This window comes from Parasteatoda tepidariorum, chromosome 7 (assembly GCF_043381705.1).
Source record: "Parasteatoda tepidariorum isolate YZ-2023 chromosome 7, CAS_Ptep_4.0, whole genome shotgun sequence".
In the NCBI taxonomy this organism is placed as follows: Eukaryota; Metazoa; Arthropoda; class Arachnida; order Araneae; family Theridiidae; genus Parasteatoda; species Parasteatoda tepidariorum.
The window spans coordinates 4855508-4882931 of NC_092210.1; the positions used below are offsets into that span (position 1 = coordinate 4855508).

Genomic DNA, 27424 nt, shown 5'->3' on the forward strand with positions numbered 1-27424 from the left:
CTCATCCATCAAATGAAGGGTCGTCCCCCCATGCATCAGAAGGGGGAGGATATTTATCCACCCATTCCAGGGTCCCGGTCCTAGATTTCAATTACTGCCATTAATTTGTCTACCATTCTTTCTCGTTCGAAATCGTACCACTTCGGTTGGAATCTGTTCTTTGATGTTTTCTTTCCACCCCCAGTTCGCAAATTTGGATTTTTAAATTAATTTTGCTTTAGAGAATAGACGCTATTAAGTAGCATGTTCCGGCTATCGCGATACAAAAATATCGATTCTAAAGTAACAATCTTTGTATGTTGTAACATTTGCTTATTCTTTATCTTGATTCACCATCTCATTTCAGTGGCTATTTTTGGAACAATTTATTTTTCATTTATATTTCGTGGATGGAATGTAATTGAAAAATGATTCTCTATCAACTGGATATATAAAGTGTAGCAGATAGTCAGTTGCAGTTTTAATTTATTGCTTTTTGTTTACATGTTTTTTTTCTTTCTTTTTTTTACGTTCTTTCGCCGAGGAAATTCATCTGTGGTAGACGGATCATGGGTTAAAGTCCCTTTGCCGTCAAGCTAATCGTGGGTGGTTTTCGTGGTTTTCTTCTCCATGTAAAGCAAATGTGGGTTAGTTCCACCAAAAAGTCCCCCACGAAAACAAATTTCTCCCACTACTTGATCCTGGAGTTCCCTTGTCATCTGAATCAGTTTCAAAATTACAAGCCCTTGAAGTTGAACATTAGTTGTAAACCCAGAAGAATTAGGTCGGCTGTTCCAACGGCGTTTATAAAATAAAATATGCTGTACTGGAGCCGTGGTGGCTCAGAGAATAGGGTGAACCGGGTTCGAATCCCAGCAATGGCTGGTCGATACAAATATCGCGAAGACCACTGTGATAGCGTAAAATATCCTCAGTGGTAGACGGATTATGGGATAGAGTCCCCTTGTCGTCAGGTTAACCGTAGGAGGTTTTCGTGTATTTTCTCTCCAAGTAATGCAAAAAAAAATCGAAAAGTTCTCCACGAAAGCAAATTTCTCCCTATACTTGATCCAGGAGTTCCTTTCTTCGATATTGGGTTCAAAATTACAAGGCTACGGCGTTGAGCGTACGTCGTCGTAAGCCCAAAATTAGCTCGGCTGTTCAACGACGGTTATAAAATAAAATATGTCGTACTCGCGCTATCGAGCTTTTACTGTGTTTCTATGGACACGCAGTTTAAATGAAGGGGGTCCATTTTTCCACAAAACATACAATTTTGAAGAGTGAAAGGGAGATATAAAATCGATCTCTATCGTAATAAAACGTGTGTCGATGTAATATGAGGGAGGGGGTCTTTTTCAAGAAGAAGTATAAACAATCTATTGAAGTGAATGAGGGGAGGGCGACATATGGCCTGGTCATGGTGTGAAAATTGAAGTTCGGATTTAATAACCGGAGTTATGTGAACGTTTAAAATAACTGTTCCAGCGGCAAATGTCCAGAATAGTCCGTTGTTGCCCATGCTTGACATCATGGTAAAAACAGATATTGATTTTAGAAGAAATTANAGTTAAAAATTTTAAATCAAACCTTTTTATTGCTCTCTTCAAGATTAAATTCTCTCACAACTTATCGTAAATAAAATGTGTTTTTCAAAATTCATTTTCAATTATTTTTATTTTATTTTTCCTTTTCAGAAATATTATGTTCTTCTATAAATTTCTACAATGAGGAAACATTAATTTTCATCTCTACTGAATTTTTCTTGTTTCTTTTGATTTAGTTAGAAAAAGAATTTTTTTTTTGCCTGTAAATTTTAGAAAATTCCCTAAAATTAGTAAAACTTTTGAAAATATCCCTAAACTTGGGAAAACTTATGAAGAAAAATCCCTATCAAAGTAATTTTTTCTCTAAATTTATGACTACTTTGTGTATTTCTATAAATTCATAAGTAATAATGCTTAATAATGAAGAAAGCTTTATTTATTTCATGGAAATCAAATCAGTTTAAAGTTTTTTTTNTTTTTTTTTTTTTTTTTTTTTTTTTTTTTTTTTTTTTTTTTTTTTGGAGGAAATTCTTCCCATTCGTTTACTTCAAACTATGTCAATTCATTTTAATTGCTTGATATAATTTATTATTGTACGAAATTGCTTTAAAGCAGTGGTCGGAAGTAGCGTACTACAAGTAGTGAAACTATTGTAGTCGCGACTTTTTTTTTTTCGTAGTTTGTAGTGCAGTGTGCTGATTTATTTAAAAAAAAGTAGTGTTGTGAGTAGTGCGATACAATAAATAAATAAAATAAAATTTTAAGAAATAAATAAAATAAACAGTAGTTTGTAGCGATATCTGGCAACTACTTTTAACTTCGGTTTAGAATAGTTACTCCGTTTTAACACGGAAATTGATGGGTTCAAATTCTCGCGGGTCCGTCAGTGAATGCAATGAAAATGATCCTGTGGCTGCAGCTGAACGTTAATAGAAATTACGTATTTAAAATCCCATATAACTAATACATAAACTAGCCATGACGAAAAGTTGATAATTAATCATTTCGTCCACACTTACACATGCGAGTGCAGACTCGTTAAACATTGATGTTATTTAAAAGGAAGGGAACTTATTTTCGATATATTTAATATTTTAGAGGTAATAGAAAAGCATTAAACAATTTAAAAATTGCTAGTATTTGATAGTTTCGCATTTCTTAAATTAAATATTCGCTGTCGAAAAAGCATAAAAAAATTTAAGTTTAAATGAACAAATTCGACAGAAAATGTTTTGGAATAACAAAATGGCTCATGTAAACATGAATAAATAATTCTTAATGATTCTCTTATATTTAATGCAAGCCGATTTCTTATTCAAAACCCATTTTGAACATAAAATTCTCCAGCAAAGTTCGTCTCCTTAAAGTAGTTACTAAATCAACAAAGTAGTTTGTAGTTACTACATTTAAAAAAAAAGTAACAGTTATAGTTAACTACATTTGTAACAAAGTAGTTGCAGCAAACTACCAAAATAATGTAGTTTTTACTTGCTCCAAACTTCTCCAATTTAGTTCAGCTGCTCCATTATGCTTCGAAACAGCTATTTTTCGTGCAAATTTACTCCAAATTATCCTATTTGTGCTAAAAACTTCTTCAGTTCAGTTCATCTTCTTCAAAAAGTGATATTTACTAAGAATCAATAATAGTTCCTTTAAAATTTCTTCAATAATAATTCATGAATACCTCTACTTATTCTTTTTGTTGCTAAAAATAGATTCAATGAATGGTTCGCTTTAAATTGTTTCTTCAAAATTGGGTCGCCATAGATTTAGTTTCTAAAAAATTGTTCGCTATAAATTGTTTCTTCAAAATTGATTCGCCATAGATTTAGTTTCTAATGAAATTGGTCGCTATAAATTGTTTCTTCAAAATTGGGGAACTATAGATTTAGTTTCTAAAAAACTGGTCACTATAAATTGTTTCTTCGAAATTGGGTCACTATACATTTAGTTTCTAAAAAATTGGTCGCTATAAATTGTTTCTTCAAAATTGGGGCGCCATAGATTTAGTTTCTAAAATGTGGATCGAATTGCTTTCTAGTTTAAGAATCCTTTTCAGAGAATTGTTAACTTTTTTAACAGTAAAAATTTTAAATAAAAAAAAAAAAAAAACTTACTTTTTTTTTTTAAAAAAAAGGGAAAAATTTATTTAAAAAAAATTGTAAGNAGTTGGATGATTTAAAAAAAATTGTAAGCAAATGTGACCTATGTAGTTTCAAGCTGTCTTTATACAAAATAATTTTATAGTAAATAGTTGATTAGTTTTTAAGTGTTTTCCTCCTGAAAACTGTTTTCTTTATTATTTATGCTTGTCAAATCTTAACATCTCAATTCTATTTGAAAGGAAGTGAAGGGATCATCTCTTGACCTGCATTAAGCAGACGATAATAGATATTAGTCACCTGATCCCTTCTACTGGGGATGCTGTGTGGATTAGGTAACATCCACCTCTGAATCAACAAGTGTGGGTGTTTGTGCAACGAATGTTACAAGTTATCGTTTTTGACAGCTCTCGACTAGCCCCGTAATCTTTAAAAGTCTGATGTTTCTCATATCTTCCCTCCTTTTATTTTCTTCTAAGTTTTGACGTTTTTAATAGAAAAATGGTGTTCAAAATTTTTCTGTTTAGTGTTTGTTTATGTATTTTTTTTCTGACTGTAACTATGACTATGCTTGTATCAAAAATAGAGGTTTATTTTATTCTGATTATAAATACATTGAAATATTAATTTGTATTAACCGTTAAAGATATTCTATTGAAACGCTTTCCCGTAGTAAAAATCGAAATCTTTGTCTAAGTTGACTAAGTTTTAATTTCTTTAAAAGAAAAAAAAATCTAGTATGCAAAGCGTTGACGAGAAAAAAAAAGATATTGGCAGTATAACATTAAGTTAAAAATTTTAAATTCAGAAGTAAGTATAGTTTAAAAATTTAATTAAGTTCTGTGATAGGACAGTGATGTTTTTAAAACTTATAATTTTATTTAGATTCAATTAATAATCTTTGTATTATTTAATATTTAAATTAAAAGGACAATATTTAAAAAAAAAACTTTTTTTCTCTCTTAACAATATATTGAATTAAGTATGAAAAAAATATTCATTTATAAAACTAGCATTAATATTACGCATTTAATTTTTCAAAATAAAATAAATAAATTCAACATTCCCTAATAACCATTGTCAACATTTATAACAGTTCATTTTTATTTTCATTTTAACGAAAACCATAATTTCAATTATTTTACTTATTTCCAACTTAAGCATACACCAAAAAGAATTTTAAAAGAAATTTCACTATATGCTCCTCCTGATTTAAAAGTTCAACTGCCAAACTTTAGGACTATTATGGAAAAACGATGAAAAATTTTCTTCATTCTTTCTGTTAAATGTTTTCAAAATAATTAGTAGTCCTACTTTTAATTAATGTGTGCACAAATGCTTTTATTAAAGTTGTGTTTTTAGTCAACTTTATTTATAAAGTGGGGGTTCCGCTGAAAAATGGTCGATCAATTAGGATAAAATTTTTCTTTAATCTTTCTATTAAATTTTTTCAAAATAATTAGTAGTCCTACTTTTAATTAATCTTTGCACAATTGCTTTTATTTACGAAGTTGTGTTTTTAATTAACTTTATTTATGAAGTTGGGGTTTCGCTGAAAAATGATCGTTCAATTAGGATGAAATGAACGATGGAATTTTCTTTATTCTTTCTGTTAAATGTTTTCTAAACAAAAAGTAATCCTACTTTTAATTAATATGTGCACTATTGCTTTTATTAACAAAGTTGTGTTTTTAGTGATCTTTATTTATAAAGTGGCTGAAAAATGGTCGATCGATTATGATGAAATTTTTCTTTAATCTTTCTATTAAATGTTTTCAAAATAATTAGTAGTCCTACTTTTAATTAATCTATGCACAATTGCTTTTATTGACAAAGTTGTGCTTTTAGTTAACTTTATTTATAAAGTTGGAGTTCCGCTGAAAAATGGTTTCTAAAACCAAAAAAAAAATAGGGGAACCGCTGGTATATAGATCATCAACTTAAGAATGAGTGTAATGGTTCTTGTGTCGCCGCACTTAGTTACAAAAAATCCCCATTCCACTGTCTGGGTCAGGGCACCAGTCATAAAAATGGCTTAACTGCAACCATTTAGTTCAACCTCCCCTAACTGGATATCCTAACATGAAGTGGAAAATTACAATTTCGGAAAAGTGCTTTCAAATAAACATAAGTAAAAATCACGTCATGGATTGTGTCATTCTTTTACGATTTTGCAGAAAAATGTGGATCGCATTTGTTGATCGTATTTTTTATCTATTGTCACGCCTTACCTAGTCTTCGGTTTTAGTTTTTATCTCCATCAGTAGAAGTTTATTGCACTTCTTTAAAGATGGGAAGGGATGAAATGTTTTAAGAACTTTCAAAATAATTCAGTATTACTCGCTGCATCCTTTTCATTCTAAATGACGATAACCTTACGAAAGTTTTAGTCAAGCAGAATATATAATCATCATCAGATTATAACCAGAACAGCCGACCCATTTTTGGGTCTAAGCCATCAACTGCAACTCCTTAACTTAGTGATTTAGAACCGAAACCGTAGACAAGGGAACTTCTGAGTCAAGTATTTTATTTTAATTTTATAACCGTCATCGAACCCAATTTTCGGGTTTACGACTACCAATATTCAAGTCCTTAGCCTTGTAATTTTGAACCCAGTCCAAAAGACAAGGTAACTCCTGGATCAAGTATTGGGAGAAATCTACCTTCATGAGGACTTTTTGATGGAACTAACCCGCATTTGCGTTACAGGGAGAGGAAAACCTCCCACGGTTAGTCCGACGGCAAGGGAACTCTAACCCATGATCCGTCTATCACTGATGACATTTTAACGTTAGNTTGTCGCCTAACTTAAGACAGCAGCTGTTGTCTGGGGTTTTCGTTGAATATCGGATAATAGCTCACTGAACGAAGAACAAACTTCGAAAGTAGAATTTTTTTTAATTCAATAAAAAGCTGTGTTACTGCAGAGCACGCTGCAGGAAATTCGATGAAGTTCTGCGAAATAAAATATTACAGAGCAAGTTTAAGATACTGCAGAAAAAAAATTTGTTGTCTACTGAAATCTGTGCGTTAAGAGGTTAAAGATAAAATCAGTTAAATATTATTTTCTTTTAGCAATCGTTTTAGTTTTTAATTTTACAATAAGCTTAATTTAATAAATAATATTTTATAATCATAAGGAAGCATATTTTCTGCAAAAATAGTTGGATGATAGTATTCAACTTGATCCGTTTTTCTGACACAAGCTGCCCGGAAGAATTTTTTTGTCACGTGATATCGAGTGAATCGACAACGAACTAGTTAACACGTCTCTTCTTGTCAGATGGAGTGAGATAGAGAATGTTTCTGTTTCAATTTAAAAAGTGCGTTTTTATCATAAATTACATTTCTTGAAACAACAGGGTGCGTTGCGTTTTTAAAAAGTGCTTAAAGGTGCTTATTTTTGATTTTCGTTTTTTAAAAGCCATTAACGGTGCTTTTTTTCATTGAGTGTTTTTAAAAAGTGCTTAATTTTTCCTTTTTCAAAGTGAGATTTTTCCTTTATGTTGATTTTCGATTCGGAAAAAGACACACATTGTTTTATTCAACGTTTTCATAATTAATTCAACCCCAATCTAATTCGGCGTATAGTCAGTCCGTAGCATATGAAAACGCCATTCGTTTTACATGATTCAAAATTTCATAATTTTTGACAATTGTTAAAAACAATGCCAAAGGTTTTTTTTTTATTACATGACGGTTAAAACAAGATAAAACAGTCGATTGTCGAAAAACTTTCCAACCCTGCCTAATTATATTTTTTTTAAGGTGCTTAAAAATATTTTTTGACTGCTTGAAAAGTGCTTAAATGGTGCTTATTTTTTGTTGAATAATTTGGCTACGCACCCTGAACAAATTTATAACCGTTTTACAAAATATTTAAAATTGTGACAATTTAGGCGTTTTTATTCAAGTTTTATAAATTTTGAGACAATGCTTCTCACAAAAGATATTATTTGATTAAAAAAACAAAAATAATGTCCATAATATCAATATGAATTCGCAACTTTTGGTAAGCATTAATTACATTTCGCTTTGGAAAAAAATTGAAAAACCAGTCACTTTAGTTCTCACCCCCTCTGACGACTGAGTAAGAAAGAAACATCTTAAAACAATGGGATACCTGCAAGTGACGTAGTGTGGGTATCTCGAGTCTGATTGGTTGTTGAAACCTGGCTTTGTTTACCTTAACAACTGATCTTTCCATTTCCAATACCGATAAAAGGAGGGCTTTTAAGTTTAAGGTTATTTTTTTTTTCTGTAATTTTGATACTAATTTGTGCAGTAAAATTTTCAAAAATTTAGTTTTTTCTCAATTGTCTAGAATTAATAAAATTTGCAATAATGTTGAGAGCTTTCAAGAGGCAACAAGTAATTTTTTTAAAAAAATTGGAAAATAATGGTTTTTCTTTTAATTTCTGCAATATTGAATTTAAAATTTTAACAAATGATTAAAAATTGTTAGTTTCGTTTTCTTTTAATAGGGCATGATCAAGTCTTAGCCGAGTTGCCCCGGTTAAGCATTTCTACTAATGATGGCAACTGCTTTCTTGCTCCTTTACTTTTCTTTTTTCTTCCTTCTGCGCATAAATTGTGGGGGTGGGCGTTGTTTTTTCGTTAATTTCAAATTTGTTGAGGCTTTGTAGTAAGTCGTGTACTTTGGTTTTGTGATTTATCAATTTGAAGTAAGTTTTTGAACATTGTATTCTTTTGTATTTGTTTAGGTATTATAATACTTTTGTATTTGGTTTTTGTAATTTGTATTGAAATTTTCTCTCGGCCTGGACTTTGGCAAAACTTTTGGGGTACAGAGAGAGAAACTTGTTGACAATCGTCGTGCTCTCTCGATAGATAAGGTTTTGAACTTATGACTTCTGGGACTGGTACCTCCTGATGACGTTAGCTTCGGTTGTCATATTTTTCATTGTTTTTATTCTTCTCTTAAGTGATACATTCTATAATCCTTCAGAAGGATTCTTTCACCATATATTTCTTATTTAATATAAAGACTGGCACGAAGCCATGTCGAGCATAAACTAATTATGCATCGAAGTTGCCCAGTACGCAAAATTAAAAAATACCACGTGTTGCAATAAAATACATAAACAAATAATAAATCTAGGAATTATTATTTGTTAATTATTTATTATTTTTAGAATTATATTTAATTATATTTAAACAAATTCAATGCTTGATACGACGCTGAATTAATTTAATTTCACGTTAATTAACGTTCTAACTCATGTGGAAAAACATTGACGTGCCATTTTACTTACAAATGATCAGCTGACACTGACGTCATGGGTAATATATATGTGAGTATCATGATCATCTTCTTGAAGTGCAAGTACCCAATTGTAAAGGTTAATTTTACACCCGACCTCCTCCCCCCACTTTGGATATACAGGTAACAACAGACTAGTCACCGCAAGTACCCAATTGTGAAAAGAAACATTCATGTATTTATTTTGCAATTATATTGTTGCTGAAATTATTGCAATAACAATTTAACGTTATGTTAACGTAATTATGTATATTAAATTAATGTTTTATTTCCAGACGGCATTACATTATGCAGCCAAGCACGGAAAATTAGATGTGATAAAGCTTATTGCTGGAACCCATAAACTTGATTCTAACCTTCGAACGGTAAGTCATTTTACGGTGCTATATCTGAATTTTCATACTAAAAGTTCACACGCTTAACTAAGATTTATGGGTAATCTCATTATAACTGACGTAGAGTTATGAATGAATTTTTTTAACAAAATTAGCTTTACATAGTTAAAAATCCAGAGCATTTCTACGATTAGCATGTGACTTGAGAATCCATGCAAATGTATTTATGAGGAATATAAATTATCGTAATTAAAATTAACAACCAAACAGGGATTACATTGTTTTTAGATATCTTTAAGTACATTACTTAAATTATGCATGTTTTATAGTAAAAATAAATAATGTATTTTATTTGAATTTGAGAATTAAGAAGTATTTTAGAGTCAATATTTAAAGCAACTTGGAGACTCCACTCACCAACCGTCGTAGTTGTTCCTGTTCCTAAAATAGTTCATTTTGTTTATAAAATGAATCATTATTATAATTTTATTAACCCATTCTCGGCCTAAGGTGCAAAAACATACCACTTTTATAAATATTTTTTTTTTATTAACACTGTGACGTTTATTTTTCACTAAATTTATTTCTCTGCTATTTTTAAGGGTTTTAAAAACATAAAATATTAGTAATTCAATTGGAGTAAACACTTTCTGTTGCGAAATTTTCAAACTTCTCTAGTTATTTGACTTAAAACGGCTATTGAGAAATTTGACTTTTTAAAAATGTGAAATTATTCCACTTGAGTATTAATCAGGTGTTTTTATGGTAGATTTAAAGTTGCAAGCTCTGTAAATAAAATAAAAATACAACAAATGTCATTAAAAAATCTAGTGTTCAACTAAAGGATTTGTTAATAGAATTTGGTCAGTGGTGCATTTGCACACCATCTTATTTCTTAAATAAAGTATTATTTTTCCTGCTCAAAACTTTTCTTTTGTGTCTTTAATGAATAATGTAATTGAAGCCTATTTCCATGAAAATAATATGTTTTATCATGCGAAATCGCATGTAATCGTACGAAATAATCATAACGAAATAGGCGGATACCTCTGTATTTGAAAAGTAATCTATCCTTGAAAAGAAAATGTATTTAAATTTAAAAATGCGGAATGTGTCATTGTAAAAAGTAATTAACGAGAAGTAATTTTGTATATTAATAACCTGTAACGATAACGTTTTATTGTATAACAGTTCGAATTAAAAATATCTCTTGAGTTTTATGGTATTTTAAAAAATCTCAATATAAATGTTGATTTATTTCTGGAAACATTTAATTGCTCACTTTCTCTTTTACAATCAACAATCATTATTTAAAGCAAAAAAAGTGGGAGGGGGAAACGCGAAAAAGCATTTAAAATAACAATAACTTCCGAAAAAATTGGAATTTCGAAAGAAAAAAAAAAAAAACTCGCTTGAGTTCATAATTAAAAATTGACCCTTTAAGCCCATAAAATTTCAACTCAGGAACTGCAATCAGCAAGCAGTAGATCAGTCCACATGATATTTTTACAAATTTAGCAGTTGATAATTTTCGAAATAATAATCGATTCTTAATTCTTTTTATTTCATCTTAATCCCCGTGCATTTTCTACGCATCTTCATAATTGTATGTTTCCAAGTTTAATAGTTTTTGCGCAGCAAAGCAAAATATATCATTAAGCTGAATACTCATAACAATTGCAGCGACGCTTACAATTTTTTAATATCGATCGAGAGAAAAGAAAAAAGCGATTTGCATCTCTCAGACTCAAACATGGCCGTTGATTTTTACTAGATTGCAAAATTTTTTAATATAGCGAAATTTTGCATTGTATATAATGACATTTGCAGTGCTGTCAACTCTACTGGATTTACCAGTAGACTACTGGATTTTCCCATTCCTTCTTGGTCTATTGGTATAATAAAAATTCTCCTGGTTTTTGTACATTTTAGAATATTCCGTGAAATTGAGTAAGTTTTCGAAAAAATCCCTATTAGAATAGAATTTTTACACAATTTATTGCTTAATTGAATATTTAAATAAGTATTACCAATGCATAATGAAGAGAGCATCTCTTATAGTAATCAGTTTAAAAAATATATTTTCTTTTTCTTTGTTCTAAAAATTTCAGTGTATTTTTATTCAGAACTCCCTTTTCAAATTATAAAATCTTTTAATTATCAATAATGATTTACTTGTCTACTACTATTTGAAATTATGAGTTAACGTATTAAAAACCATTTCAAATTCGTACAATTTTAATCATAAATTGCTTAAAAATATTGTAGAATGGGAAATATTGCAAACCATTTATAGTTATTAGTGTAATAAAGTTTTTGTATTTTGATAGCAATAAAAATCTCTAAAATTCCCTATATGTAAAATATTTAGTTACTTAGGCAACAGTTATCATAAAATTTATATTATTTCGTAAAATCTACTGGATTTTTTTCTATCCATTTTGGCAGCTATGCATTTGCAATATTGTATTTTGTCCGAAAAAATGTGTAGTTCGAAATGAATTTTCTTGTTAAAATCTGATGACCAACCTGCCTCCGTTAAATACTTTTACAGAACTTAAAATATTAGAAGAAAAAAAAAGTAACATTTGCGGGAAATAGCCCTTATTTATGAACAATGTAGTTCAAAATTAACTTAGACAGCCGTTAACATAATCACAGAAAATGAATTCGGTTGAAGTAATGCAATATGCATTTTTCGATATATATGCATATAACAGATGTTAAACACCTTTTTCATTTTTGACAAATAAATGTTCGGTTAATATTCAAAGGGGAGAAAAGAAACTAAATCGAGATTTTTCAAATTATTTAAAAGCTTTGTAAGTAGCATTCGATTGTTTAACTCTTTTAAACAATAAGAACCTATGAAAGCACTGCATCTTCGTTGTTTTTCATTTTATTTAAAGCTGATAAAAATTTTCTTTCATTCTAAATTTCTGAGTTAAGAAAGATGACCGATCTTTTCCCTATTCTGTTTGAATCGAACGATTTATTTCACAAATCGCTGCATTTAGTTCTGAAATGGGGCATAAATAAAGCATTCCTCCTCCAGAGACCCCTTTGTCTTCTTCTGCGAAGACATTTTAATTAAAATATCCCAGAATCGGTTCTTTATTGAGCGTATTGTGCTTCTTCGATTAGGCAGTCCCCCCTCCCCCACAATATCCTACTTCCACCCTCATTCTAACCCTTTTAAGCTTAGATTTGTGACAGAATATTGCTCAATAATGAATTACAAGAGCAACTCTTTTCTCTTATTGTTATTGCTTTGAAACTCCTTGTGACAGCTTTTCCCGCCCTTTTCATTTTCTTGTTCGTTTTCTCATTATTATAACACTCCATCTCAGCTGTGTCTTCAGCCATCGCGTATATATTATTATTAAAAGTCGACAAAATTTCTGACTTTTCCCGCGCTTTCTCCGTAAACAAACTTATTAAGGACTTGTTTCTCTGGATTTTTAGAAACGCCTTTCTCTCTTTTGTGACTTGTATCGTTTGTTTTGTCCTTTTCCCAGATCATCCGCCATGTTCACCCCATTTAGAGTCGTTGCCATCCCTGTCATTTCATATTATAAAACTATTTCTTTTTTTAAAAAAAATATGAAAGAAATTTGTTGAATTTCGATCATGGCATTTGTTTATAGTGCATTATATCCACACAATATTACGTATTCTGAAATATCGTTCTCTTTTTTTTTTTTTTATGCGTCTCGGAAATAAACTAATAATATCCATCAAACCTGTCCACTTCTGAGAATTCAAAAAATCGAAATTAGAATTTATGAGAAATCCGGAAATAGTAATTAGAATTTCAAAAGTTAGTATATCTAATAATTCCAGTGATAGGGATTAGTACTTACTATCCGAAATTTAATATTTCTAAAAATTCCAGTGATAGGAATTAATACTTATAATTCCACAATTTAAAATTTCTAAAAATTCTAGTGATAGGAATTAGTACTTCTTATAATTCCAAAATTTAATATTTCTAGAAATTCCAGTGATAGGAATTAGTACTTTTTATAACTTCAATAATTTAATATTTCTAAAAATTCCAATAATAGGAATTGATGCTTGTTATAATTTCAGAAATTATAATTTTTCTAAAAATTCCAGTGATAGAGATTAGTATTTGTTAGAATTCCAGGAACAGGAGTTACAATTCTTGAACTTAACATTTATAAGAATTTCAGAAATGGTTTCTCTAATTCCAGAAATTAGGAATCCGAAGATTTTAAGAAATAGAAAATAAAAATGCAGAAATTGGTATATTTCTAAGAATTCCCGAAAATAATACTTTTTGTGATAATTCATTGCGCTTTAAAGGAGCAAGAATTCTCCTCATACTATGACCCCTTTAAACAAAACGTAACAATATTATTCTGCTTTAGAAATAGCATCTAAATTATTATTTTGTAAAAATCGTTAGAGCGAAGTAAAGAGAGAAACTTTATGTTGGGATCAACGCCGTTTATTTATTGCGCAAAATAAAAAGAGAACACTTTAATAACTTTGGATCTAATGATACGTTTTTACGTTCCTCGACTCAATCTTAATGATCCAACCTTAAATATGCTAATTAATTTAGATTTATTGAGCTACGTATACTTAAGCTAAGAATTTCAAAAATTAGTATTTCTGAAAATCCAGTCATAGATATTAGTACTTCTTATAATTCCATAAATTAGCATTTCTAAGAATTCCAGAGATAGGAATTAGTACTTCTTATAACTTCAAAATTTAATATTTCTAAAAATTACAATGAGTGGAATAAATACTTCTTATAATTCTAGAAATGATAGTAAATTTTAAAAATTGCAGTGATAGAAATTAGTATTTCGTTTAATTCCAGAAATAAGAATTGCAACTCATTGAACTTAGTATTTAGTAGCTTCTCTAATTCCAGAAATTAGAAATGATCCAACCTTAACTATGTTAATTATTAAACTGTAAATACGTGCGCCATACCTCCGGAAATTCTGAAACAAATCAAAATATTTTGCACACAATTATAAAACTCTATGATAAAAAAATTTTTTTTTTCTTAGTTATTTAATCAACTAATGGTCTAAAAAATTTTGAATTGTGAGCTACACAAATTTTTAGTCCAATTAAATAATTTTTATTGAAAAATCCAAAATTTTTATTGAAAAATCCAGAAAGCAATTGGTCGTTTTTTTGTGAAAAAAAATTTATAAATAAGACTTCTTCAAAAGTAAAGCGAAATACGTAAAACTTTTAACTCTGCCTTAACTATTGGCACTCTATTTTCAAGACTCCTGTCCCCCTTTCATATTTTGAGTTAAAGAATCCATCTAAGAAAAATTTACATTTATTCACTTTTGTTTCTGATTTTGTAAATAATATGGTTAACATGAATTATAATATTTAAGATAAGGCCCTTAACCCATTCATATTTAGTCCGAGTATTGAAATAATCCTATCGTTGGGTCAAAGGTTATTACAGTGCTCTTTACGCACTGTGAATACAAGCCTGTTTTTGTTCAGGTATTATTGATATCGCGTAGCTTGTTAGATTAGTTTTCATTCACCCTTGTATGTATATTTTATAACCGTCGTTGAACAGCCGACCCAATTTTTAGGGTTTACGACTAATTATGTTCAACACCCTTGTAATTTTGAACTCGATCCAGAAGGCAAGGGAATTCAAGTATTGGGAGAAAGTTACCTTCATAGAGGCCTTTTTGATGAAACTAACCCGCATTTGCGTTCGGAGAAGAAAACCTCCCACTGTTAGCCTAACGGCAATGGTACTCTAGCCCATGATCCGTTTGCCACTGCGGATACTTTACGTAAGCACTGTGGTCAGTGCGAGTCAGAAGCGGAATTTGTATCAACCAGCCGTCGCTGGGATTCGAACCCGGGTTATACTGCATTGGAAGGCGAACGCTCTATCCCCTTAGTCATCACGCCTTGCCTTGTATGCATAACAAATTTTCATTCCCCTTGTATGTATAGCACACTCTTACTATTAAATCAGCAACATCGGTTTTAAATTGTTCTGTTTATGCTCTGTAAAACAATTTCTTTATTTCGACCCAAACATCAAAATATTCCTTTTTGGAGGAAACAGTATTTTAACTTCACTCGGATATCGGGTAGCTGCTTAGGAAAAGGGGTGGAGTGAGAATCCCAAAAGACTGACCCCAGCTGGCCCGATTTCCATTTGATTTGTGTCCTGAGCCAAGCTTCACTTTTATCTCTGTATTATTTTCATCGGATTGTCTTTTTTTTTTCTTTTTCCACTTTGAATTGAGATTTGTTTTGTAGAAAGCTATCGGTGTTTTATAAGTTCCGAAAGCTCTGATAAAATGGTTTTCTTCTTTCACTTTATTTTGATTATAAAAGTGGAAAAGATACTGTACACGCCTTTTTTCACAAACTCGTCCGATTTTCGTTATGTACGTAGCTAGGCTTACGTACATACGATGATAAAAAAAAAACATACTTTTAAGAAAACTAATTCTAAATAGGAGGATTTTGGAATTTTCAAAATCAGCTACTTAATATTATAGAGTTTTGTGTTGATAGAAGAAAGGCTTCCAAATCAAGGATTTTCTTACCGAGAAATGGATATTCTAAAAACCTGCATTACGTGTATGAAATTTTATAACCGTCGTTGAACAGCCGACCCATTTATGGGTTTTCAACTACCAAGGTTCAACTCTGAAGCCTTTTAATTTTGAACCCAATCACCACGACTCACGTGTATGAAATTTGAAAAAAGAAAAGTTTTGGACAGAAGGCGGTTTTTAGGAATAAAATATTTAAAAAAATCGGGAAATATTTTTAGTTCGGATATATCGGGATATATTGTTAATCGGGAAGTTCCGCCCCTGCTCACTCCGTTCTTCAACCCCCGACGCTTGTGGTCAGGCCTACCGTGGGAGGTTTTCGTGATTTTCCTCTCCATTTAACACAAATGTGGGTTAGATCCATCAAAAAGTCCTCTACGAAGGCAAAATTTCTCCAAATGATTTATCCAGTAGTTCACTTGTCTTCTGGATTGGGTTCAAAATTACGACGCTACAGAGTTGAACATGAGTATTCGTAAACTTAAAAATGGGTCTGNAATGTTCAACTCTGTAGCCTTTTAATTTTGAACCCAATCACCACGGCTCACGTGTATGAAATTTGAAAAAAGAAAAGTTTTGGACAGAAGGCGGTTTTTAGGAATAAAATATAAAAAAAATCGGGAAATATTTTTATCATTAGTAGGAAGTTCCGACCCTGCTCACTCCGTTCTTCAACCCCCGACGCTTGTGGTCAGGCCCAGCGTGGAGGTTCTCGTGATTTTCCTCTCCACGTAACACAAATGTGGGTTAATTCCATCAAGAAGCCCTAAACAAATTCAAATTTCTCCCGATACTTGATCCAGGAGTTCACTTGTCTTCTGGAATGGGTTCAAAATTACAACGCTACAGAGTTGAACATGAGTATTCGTAAACCCAAAAATGGGTCTGCTTTCCAACAACGGTTATAAAATATAAAAATAAGTTTGGTTCTTGGGCCTTCTTAAATTTTATTATTATTTTTTCTTTCTTAAGAACTGTCTTATAGAATTTTAAGTTTAATGAAGCATGAGTTTATATCCTTTTAATACTTATATCACAATTTTCTTATTTTATTATTCTTTAAAATACATTGAGTATATTAAATATATTTAGTATATGCTAAGTCCTCAAGATATTGGGAAGCAAGAGAACTTTTAAGGCAATGACTTCGGTCTTCGTTCTTTGTTATCCTACGTACATTTGTATTCATTATTTATTTCGTCTTTCTATTTGTACCTTTTGCCTTGCCATTTGAAATTTTAAATAAAATAAATAAAATAAAAAACCTTTAGTATATGTATGTTTGACATGTAGTGGGAACGCCAACAATTCTGTTCAGTCCTGTACGTGAGCCCAGTTTTCGAGTTATCTACGACAAAACTCTCTAGCACTAATATCTTTCTGCAAGATACTTTTAATAAAAACGAACATATGTGTTACTAATTTAAAATAACAAATTCAGAGTTTACAAGCAAAAAACTGTATAATTTGTTTTTAATTGAACGTTTAATAATTTTTTATTCTTATATCGTGAGTGATATTCTAAGATCGTGTTGCGCACAAATTACTTCCTCCTTCGTATTTTGTAAATAATCATCTCAATAAAAAAAAATTTAAAAATCATGAAATCCGTAGTAGTAATTGCCGAAAAAAAGATCGCCGACGAAATCACACGAATATAACTCCTCAAATGACCTGTTTCGATTCGAGATTAGGTTGTTGTAATAAGTAATATCGTATAAAAGATATCGGATTTAAAAACTATGGAGAAATCGATAGCAGTAACTGCCAAAAATCCGATAGAATCATTGCCTTAAAAAGAAAATACTCTAATGCACGATTCGAATTTTTCCATATTGCTTGAAATATATCGGGATATTCAAAAACCACGTGAGAATCAATATCAATAACTGCCCAGTGCCCTACCAAGCAGGCTATCCCGGTCAAGTGTAAATTTCTGAAGAAAAGAATTTTTTTTTTTAAACTTTGCAAAAGAAAAATCTTTCTGCAAGAACTCAGTAACGTTCTGCTACTATGTCGCCGTATTGCTGCGATTTTGCCACGAGGTACGTGAGTGTGTTTACCGTCACTAGTGTAACATTTCCCTATGCATTTTCAACATCAGATTCTGATCTCCTGTGTAACAGGAAATAGTATTTTTTTTTCTTCTTTCCTTTTTCCACTCCTAGTCACCTGAAAGCGATTTAAGCACTTAAGGTCTGAGCATATAACATGGCATTTAACAAGCCATCCCTGTTGTAATTGTAAGGATCGATGCACAACATTGTATCCCCCCAATAAGGATCTGCTTTCCTTTACAATTCAGTATGTGCAAGCAAGAAATGACAAGACCAAAAAAAGAAAAAATAGTTGTGCAAATCGAGCTGTCCGTTCATCCCGTTGTCAATCTTCGGGAACAAAACCAAAAGGCGTGACAATAAGGACTGAAAACATCTGTCCAAGCATTTTTCCTTTTTTGCGTACAACAAAAAATATTATAACATTTCGAAGTGGGTATTGAACCAGATGCCCACCCCGTTCCACAGAAGGATTATACACACCACGTGGTGTGGTGCATGCGAAAGTCACGATTTGTAATGTTCTGTGTTTATATAAAAAGCACTTGGACAAGCGATTGGCGTGTCAATCATTTGAGGATCAAAATCTGGGACTTCTTTATGTTTTTTTTAAAGATATCGGGGATGAAAAGACACTGTTTTTTAGGGTGACGCGTCACGCCCGTCACGTTTTTAGAGCCAATGTCATTTTTGTCTAAAGTTTTCGTCTATCAAAACCCAGAAGCGCGATTAGATACGTTCCTCAAACGATAACTTTCCCACAGGGTTGACACTGATCTGGGCAACCCCCACCTCGCTTAGAGCTGTCAATCAGGCAGGGCGGCAGCTGGGATACGAGACAGACAAGTCCTGCCAACCGTGATGGGGAATGTTTCAATATTCAACTAAATCCGAGATGACAACTACCGATAAGGAGGGAAGCACCCCAATAATAATAATAACTGGGATGGGATAATGCTGGGAGCACCTACAATGGCAACTGGCTTAATAAAAGAACGCGTTAGTTGTAAACGTTATAAATTAGAGTTATGTGACCAACTTACACCTGAAATAAATAATCTAACCAGAAGTCTCCATAGTATATACCAGCAAAAAGTTTTTGATCAAGATGAACTAATGGGGGGAAAAAAATTTAAAAATTATTATCGTCTTATTACGACCACTGGTTACCCATTGGTCAAATGCTTTTTCTTTCTGGATTGACTCCGTTAAACACCACAACATTTCAAATCATGGGTTGCAAAAACCGTCTCAATGGATGTTTTTCGTCGGATTGGTTTTCAAATCCTGCCTATTGTACGTGTTTCGAGACGTCACAAAATACTTTTCCTTCCTCAACATTCATATTTATATTGAAATCACCGTCAAGCCAGTAATTATACGTTAATAATAAAAATAATGTAGAAATGCTTAAAATTATTATTATGTAAGTACATTAAAAATGCCTGCTAGTGAAATAAAAAGAAAAACGGCAGCGGTCGCCATAGCAACTCATGCAATGACGACGCATGCGCACTGTTTACTATTACTCTTGAACTCAGTTGAAAAGTGTGTGGACGCCATCAAATCCAAACCAAGACTCATTTTGCCAATTGGTAAAAAATAACACTGAAGGAAAAGAACACAGAAAAAAATACACCATTTAATTATACGAATTTAAACACCGACTTTATTCTAGTCATTAAATCTGAATCTCAGGAAATTAAATTTTAAAAAATATGGATATTTTTGAATAAATTAATGTGCAATAATGATTTAAAATAATCAATATACAAGTTTTACGAAGAGGAGAACAAGTTTTAAAATTTTTGTTTTTTCTTCTTCTAACTATTGATTTTTAGACTACAAAAACTATATCTGATTGCGCTTTGAACGTTCAGAATCTCATCGCTCAGAATTATTATTTTTCTAGAGACTACGAAAACTATATCTAATTGCGCTTAATAATAATAAGGAGAAAAAAATGATGAAAAAAATATAAATTTTTTCTAGAGACTACAAAAACTATGTCTAATTCCGCTTTAAACATTCAGAATCTTATTATTTTTCTAGAGACTATAAAACCTGTGCCTGATTGCGCTTTAAACATTCAAAATCTTATAAATTTTTTCTAGAGACTACGAAAACTATATCTAATTCCCCTTAATAACAATAAGAAGAAAAAATGATAATAAAAAATAATGATAAAATTCAGAATCTTATAAATTTTTTCTGGAGATTTCAAATACTATATCTAATTGCGCTTTGAACATTCAGAATCTTATTTTATCATTTTTCTAGAGACTATAAAAACAATCTGATTGCGCTTTGAATATTCAGAATCTTTTTAATAGTTCATTACCTGCCATTAACAAAAACAAAAAGAATCCGATTAATTGTTTCCAGTGACGATAAAAACTATATCTGATTGCTCTTAGAAAGTTCAGAATTTTATAAATATTACCCAAAAACTACATCCGAATGATGACTGAAATTACATATTAAGAATCATTTTTGCCAAATCAAGCAACATTTAACCCCAAAAGAGACGGATACATAGAAATATTGTTGTTTAACAGGAGCGCGAGTTCTTCAGAACCTCGAAAGTTAGATAGATACATTCGGGTAAAGCAACTTCCAGGGGCAGATGGGAAGAGAAGACCTATAAATGGGGGGAGGTCCCATTAAAAAAGGCGGCCGTCAGCGATATCTTTTGAGAATGATGGATGCGAGTAAAGGAGGTCGCTTCATTAGGGAGGACCCTCATTATCCAGAGGCCTGCCAATTACGATGCACACTCTTTTCAATTTTACTCTCCCCTCCCCTAACCCCTTCATAGTTGGGTCACTGGTGCTACTACCACCTATTATTTGGCATAGGAAGGACGATATTTAAATGCTACAAAATATATTATTCTTGGAAAAACTTTTGGTCTTATTACTCTATTATCTTTATGATTGTATCGGAAACTTTTATGCATCAAGTACATTTTGCATCAAAAATGGTTGCATATTTATACCTAGAATTGAAATGCATTTTACAGTCGTATGCATCAAAAATAGTTGCATATTTATACCAGGCATTGCTAAATTTTGTAGAACAATGTAAAGGGAGTACGAGGAAGAAGAAAATTTTTTTTATTATTTGATGATTCAGGGGTCTGTTCGGACCGAATTTACTACCGTTTAGCGGTACCTCCACAAATTCAACTTTAGGAGAAACGGTAGTTTCACAAATTTAATTTTAGGAAAAACGGTAGTTTCACAAAATACTTTTTCTTAAAATTTTATTTTTGTATTCCTTAAGAAATGATAAATCCATTTTCTTGCCATATTTTTGTGTTGGATTTTTAAATATAATTTTTAATTTTTCACAAGTTATGTCTAAATTTTCACAAAATAGGTACCTCTCAGAAAAACCTTAGACAGACCCTACTTTAACCGTTAAACTCTAGCAAAAGAAAGGAAACATACGGGTTATTTTGCAGCGCTCCTCTCAGATCAGCAACTGCCGAATTGATATTTGACGTGATATAAGGACTATTTTCATTTGTGTAAAGCTATCGCTAGTTTTTTTCTTTTTTTTTTTCTTTTTCGAAATTACAATTGATTCGCAAGTTATAGCAATTTAAGTGTTGTTGTTTTTTTCATTCTTTTCCCTTTAAACAATGATTATTTATCCATTGTTGTAGAAAAATTAATCCCTCTCGAGATCTTCATATTATAAGCTCACGCTTGCGTTGATATTTAAAAGACCGAAAGTAAAAAAAAATATAAGGTTGGAAAACTTAGATGTTGCCAGACATAAATCTTAATATATTTTTTGGAGTTTTAAAAATATATGTGTAAAAATAATATTGAATATATATGTGAAAAACTTGATTCAAGAGAGAAAATAAAATCCTCTTTTATAATCTTATAAATCTTGTTAACTAGTAAAAGTAGTTCCCATTCTTCTTATTGCTTCATTACTACGTGTGTTCATAAGTTAAAATATTTATTTTAAAGTGTAGTTTATTTATGTATTTTAAAAATTTAGATAAACTCTTATTTCGTTAAAATTTACATCTCAACAAAATGCTCTTATTGCATGAACTTATTTCAAGACACATATATTTTGTTAACAAAATATTTTTTTAAAAAAAATATCGACTATCGAGGGGGAAAAAAAAAAATAAGTAAGAAATAATTACTGGGGTTGGTGAACGGAGTCTCCTTTACTAATTAAACATTGCTGTAGACGATGTTTCATTTATTTTCTGCGTAAAATAAAGTTTAAAATACTTAATTATTTTAAGAAAATAGTCTGAAAAACTTAAAATGTTCCAAAATACCAATATCGCAAACAACTAAAAAAAAAAAAAAAAAAATTTAAAAATGAATTATCCGCCCCCGGATAATCGAAAGAAAATATTTATTTAACATTTTTACGTAGTCATGTGTAAAGCAATGTCTGAAAAAAAAATACATATTTTATGTTTCAGTTTTTTATGTTTCATATCCATGTTGTATTTTCAGCGTCCACTTAAAACCAGTGATTGACAGGTATTTCGTGACTTACAAGACAACATTGTTCGATTCGGAAAATTCTATTTTACACTTACACCCCTCAAGATTTCTTTTTCCTCCCTTGTAATTGACGAATTGAAACATGTCCTTTTTGAAAATGAAAACGAAATGAAAAATATATCTATATCTATATATATATTATTTATATAAAACTGCTTCTTTCGAAGCCTCGGGGAGAGAAACATGAGCCTTATAAAATTCGGCCGCTGTCCGAGATTGAATGGGGGGTGGGGAATGAATTGCACCAGGTGCCTCTACAATTTCATAACCGAACTTTCGAACTTGTTCGTCCTGAATTTTAGGATTAAAGTTTTCTTTTGTTTATGTTTCTTTTTTCCCTTTCTTTTTATGGCACTACCCCCTCCCCCCTCGATTCTAAAGGGGATTTTTTAAAATTTTCTCAGTAAAAGTAAGGGAATAGATATTCCATAGTACAGGGTTGCCACAGGCGACTAAAATGCAACTATTTTCAGGGTATCTGCGCAACTGGAAACTCGTGAATTTCAGTATTGAACAAAATTTGTCATGATCGAGCGAATTATCTTTTAAACTTCTGTGATTTCAGAATTTTTGTTATTATTTTTTTTATTTTATCAATTTAAAATTCTAGCTGAAGCAAGCCAGTCATTGACGAATTTTTTTTATTCTGAAATGAGAACAGAAAAATCAGGAATATTTCTTTCTAATTCTGCAGAAAAAAAGAAAAAAAATTTTGCTTCTGTATTTTTTTCAGCTATTTTATTGCTTCAACTCCTTCTTTACTCTGTTTTTTAAATATAAAATCTATAAATATGAAGATGCAGAGTATAACAGTTTTAGTTATACCTATCATTTCAATGAATGTCATTATAATGCTTTTTTAAATTTATTGTTGTGTTTTTGTCGGAGAAAATAGTAACTTCGTTAAGTCATGAAAAATTCTTGGAATTAGTCATGGATATGAAAATCTAAAATATAGCAGATACCCTGTATTTTTTTTCGGCATGAGGCAACTATAGCAACTTTTTTTTGCCTGAAAAGGCTGAAAAAGCAACTATTTTCAGGAAAACATGATTTCTAGGGGGTATTGGGAGACTTTTCTTTTCTCCTAGCGATGTTTTTTTAGCATAAATTGGGATGAAAACCTGCAGCCCTCGAGAGCTTCTGAGCACACTGAATTTTTTTTTTTTCTTCTTAAAAAATAAAAAATGTTGAAAATTTTGAAATACAAACTTGATTCATCACTTTTTAATTCCTTTAATTATTAATAGAACTTAATAGGTTAATTACTTTATATGAATGTAGTTCTATGTAAAATATTAATGTGTATTAATCTTTCTATAATGATTTTAATGTTTAAGTGCATGTTTATATATAAATATATATAATTTTGTCAAAAATAAATAAAAACTTTATTTGCATATTTAATAAAATTATTCTATCATAAAAAAATATTTTGAGCTTTGGATTGTGTGCGCAGATACTTAATGTTTTTATCTTACTATGGTGATTAGGACAAGGATAAAGAGGGNAGGGTTATCCCTTATTTGGCTATATTTGTGTTAAATGGGAGCTTCTGAGCACACTGAATTTTTTTTCTTCTTAAAAAATAAAAAATGTTGACAATTTTGAAATACAAACTTGATTCATCACTTTTTAATTCGTTTAATTATTAATAGAACTTAATAGGATAATTACTTTATATGAATGTAGTTCTATGTAAAATATTAATGTGTATTAATCTTTCTATAATGATTTTAATGTTAAAGTGCACGTTTATATATAAATATATATATTTTTGTCAAGAATAAATAAAAAATGTTAAATAGTTAACTTTTTTTGCATATTTAATAAAATTATTCTATCATAAAATAATATTTTGAGCTTTGGATTGTGTGCGCAGATACTTAATGTTTTTGTCTTACTATGGTGATTAGGACAAGGATAAAGAGGGATAGTAGGAGAAATGTTAATGATTGGATTGTAATTAAAATTGCATTACTTTCAAATTCTTTTGTATTAAATGGCAAAAGAAAAAAAGAAAGTTTAAATTTGAAGTAAAAGTGTGGGGAAAGGAAATGGTGGGGGAGATTTTTTTGAATTTGCAGATTTCCAGAGTTCTAACCACGGAGGGAAAGCGAAGCAAAGTTTTATAAAATGTATGGAAACATATGTTTTATTTTTTAAAAAAAGTTATTCTACCATTTATTTGAATTTAAGGCTACAGTGGACAACCAAAATCGTGAAAATCACTCGAAAAATCGATTTTCTTATTTTGATCATTTTATATTAATTAAATGATATAAAAAAGAATATTAATTATTAAAATCATAACAATTTGTAAAACATTTGACAATATTAGTGTTATTTTGCTTTTTTATTACAAAAACTTGTTTTTGTCTGTCTTTGTGCAGTGTTTCTCAAAACAAAAATTTTGCATTCTGAGAACTGGAAATTGAAATAGTTCCATGCTTTGTAATTTTGATGACTATTCCATGAAATGTTTTTAGCACACTCTCTAGATCAATAAAAAAAAAATACTTGTAGAGAAAAAATTTCAAGATAAGGTCATAACATATTTTATAGTCATCTCATAAAGGGGCGACTTTCATGTTTTTTTTTTNTTTTTTTTTTTTTTTTTTTTTTTTTTTTTTTTTTTTTTTTTTTTTTTTTTTTTTTTATGGAACTTGCTTTTTCTTCTCTGTATGGAAATTGGTAGAAACATGTGTAAAATTTTTCCCTACAATTTGAAGAGAAATGTAAATAGAGTAGAAATTAACAAATAATCTTTGAACAACATTTAAAACATTAGAAGTAAACATTTAGAGCAAGGAGGTTATTTAAACTTCAAAATAAATCGACAATTTTTTTGAAAGAAATTTAATTTTGCATGAATTATGTATCAAATTATTATTATTTTTTTTTGTGTGTGTTCTCTATCTAAATATGAACAATCTTTGCAAGTTACAGCAATGTAACATTATTTTTTAAGAAAAACTTATTAAGAGTTCACTGTAGCCTTAATTCTGAAATCAAGTAACAACAGTAAAAGTCAAACTAAAGCAAAATACTAGGGGTGGATGTGGGAAGTGTTGCGACTTGCTACGACTTGTCTTGTGTTGCGACTTTCTTACATAATAATAAGGGGTGATTTTCTTATTTTTGCTGATAAGGGGAGAATTATTGCAAAAATCATGCTTACGCAATGGTTGAACAACCCTTAAACATTTTCAAACCGAACATTATCAAACCGATTTTCAAAGCTGAAAAATATTTCTTTAAAAAAAATCTATTAACCTCCAAAATATTTATATTCTAAATACAGAACGATACTGGAAACCTTTCCCGTTATATCAAATCAAATTATTTAAAGCTTGTGTACAATTAAGTTTTCTTACATCATTTATAATAGCTGAATATGTTATGTCCCATCCGAATCAGGGCATTGCATCGTCCACCCCCTACTCCAATGAAAGTGGACAAGAGAGATGACCCTTTGTGGCCATCTGTTTGACCATGGGATACTGCTACCTGTCAATCATTGGATGAAATTTCCACCATCTAATATATTTCTCTCTTTTTTTTCTTCCCTTCCCTCCCTGCATCTGCTGCATCTCCCCCCTGCATGAATTGGTCTTCTCTCCTTCTATTGGATATCGAAGAGTGTAGGTATTGAATTAATGTAAATTTTGTTTTATTTAATTATATGTTTTAAATGTAGATTTTATTGAATTGTATGTTTTTAAGTTAGATTTTTAATGAATTATGTGTTTTTAAAACAAGGGTGGCAAGTTTTTTCCTTAGTGAGGGGGAAAAAAACCCCTGAGGAAATAGGTTTCTCTCAATCCAAGATGGAAAAATGGAAGAAAATCTTTTTTAATAAGAAATATCAAATATTTAAATTAAACTATTTATTTTTACAAACAATTTATAATTGCCGTCAGGTTCAAATAACTGAATTAACTTCTAACACTTTTTAATCATCATAATAATTTATAAATTTTTTGTAAATTCTACATAAAACTAAAACAGTATAAAGAATTTTTTTTAAGCTGACTTTTTAAACTTTTTAACTTTCTAGTACTATATTAAATTAACTTTTAAGTGTAGGCTTTTTCTTTAAATGGATGGTTGAGTGAATGTAAACAATAACAAGCCTCCTACAACCGGAAGAAATTCAGAAAACTTCCGGTGTATCCCTCCGCCTATGTTATGCTTACGAGGCGATGTGTGAACAGGCTTACTATTCTACTAAGTTTTATTATTGTAATTTGTGATTAAATTTGCGCGTAGTTCTACCATTCATAAGAGTTTCCTTTAATATATAAATTCTAACTGTTTGTGAGCCTAAAATAAATTTCAGAAAATTAATATCAAAACACAAATAAAGTGTAAGATTATATAACCGTCATTGAACAGCCGACCCGATTCTGGGTTTACGACTACCAATGTTCCAACTCTGTATCCTTGTAATTTTGATCCAAATCCAGAAGACAAGGGAACTCCTGGATCAGTACCCCCAAAAGTACCCGACAGATTTAACTTTATCAGTCACCATTTACTACATAAAATAAATTTCGGCCGGCGGGAATCGAATCCGCGACCTCTTGGACATGGGCCCAATGCCCTACCAACTTGGCTATTCCGGCCCCCAAGTGTAAGGTGTTTTTTTTATAACCGCCATTGAACAGCCAACCCAATTTTTGAGTTTACGACTTCTAATGTTCAACTCCGTAGCCTTGTCATTTTGAACCCAATCCAGAAGGCAAGGGAACTCCTGGAACAACTATTGGGAGAAATTTTGCCTTCGTGGAGGACTTTTTGACGAAACTAACCCGCATTTTCGGTACATGGAGAGGAAGACCACGAGAACCTCCCAAGGTTAGCCTGACGGCAAAGGGACTCTAACCCTTGATTCGTCTACCACTGAGGATATTTCACGTCAGCACTGTGGTCGGTGCCAGTCGGATGCGGATTTGTATCGACCAGCCA

At 30.8% G+C, this 27424-nt stretch overlaps 1 protein-coding gene across 1 annotated transcript in view; it reads left to right on the top strand.

Moving 5' to 3' along the window:
- The window catches only part of LOC107439313 (ankyrin repeat domain-containing protein SOWAHC), a 127419-nt gene that overhangs the window by 46773 nt on the left and 53222 nt on the right, over nucleotides 1-27424 (top strand). The window contains exon 7 of the mRNA XM_071183008.1: nucleotides 9191-9280. Within this exon, the coding sequence (XP_071039109.1) occupies nucleotides 9191-9280 (90 nt within the window). The remainder of the gene's footprint in view (nucleotides 1-9190; nucleotides 9281-27424) is intronic.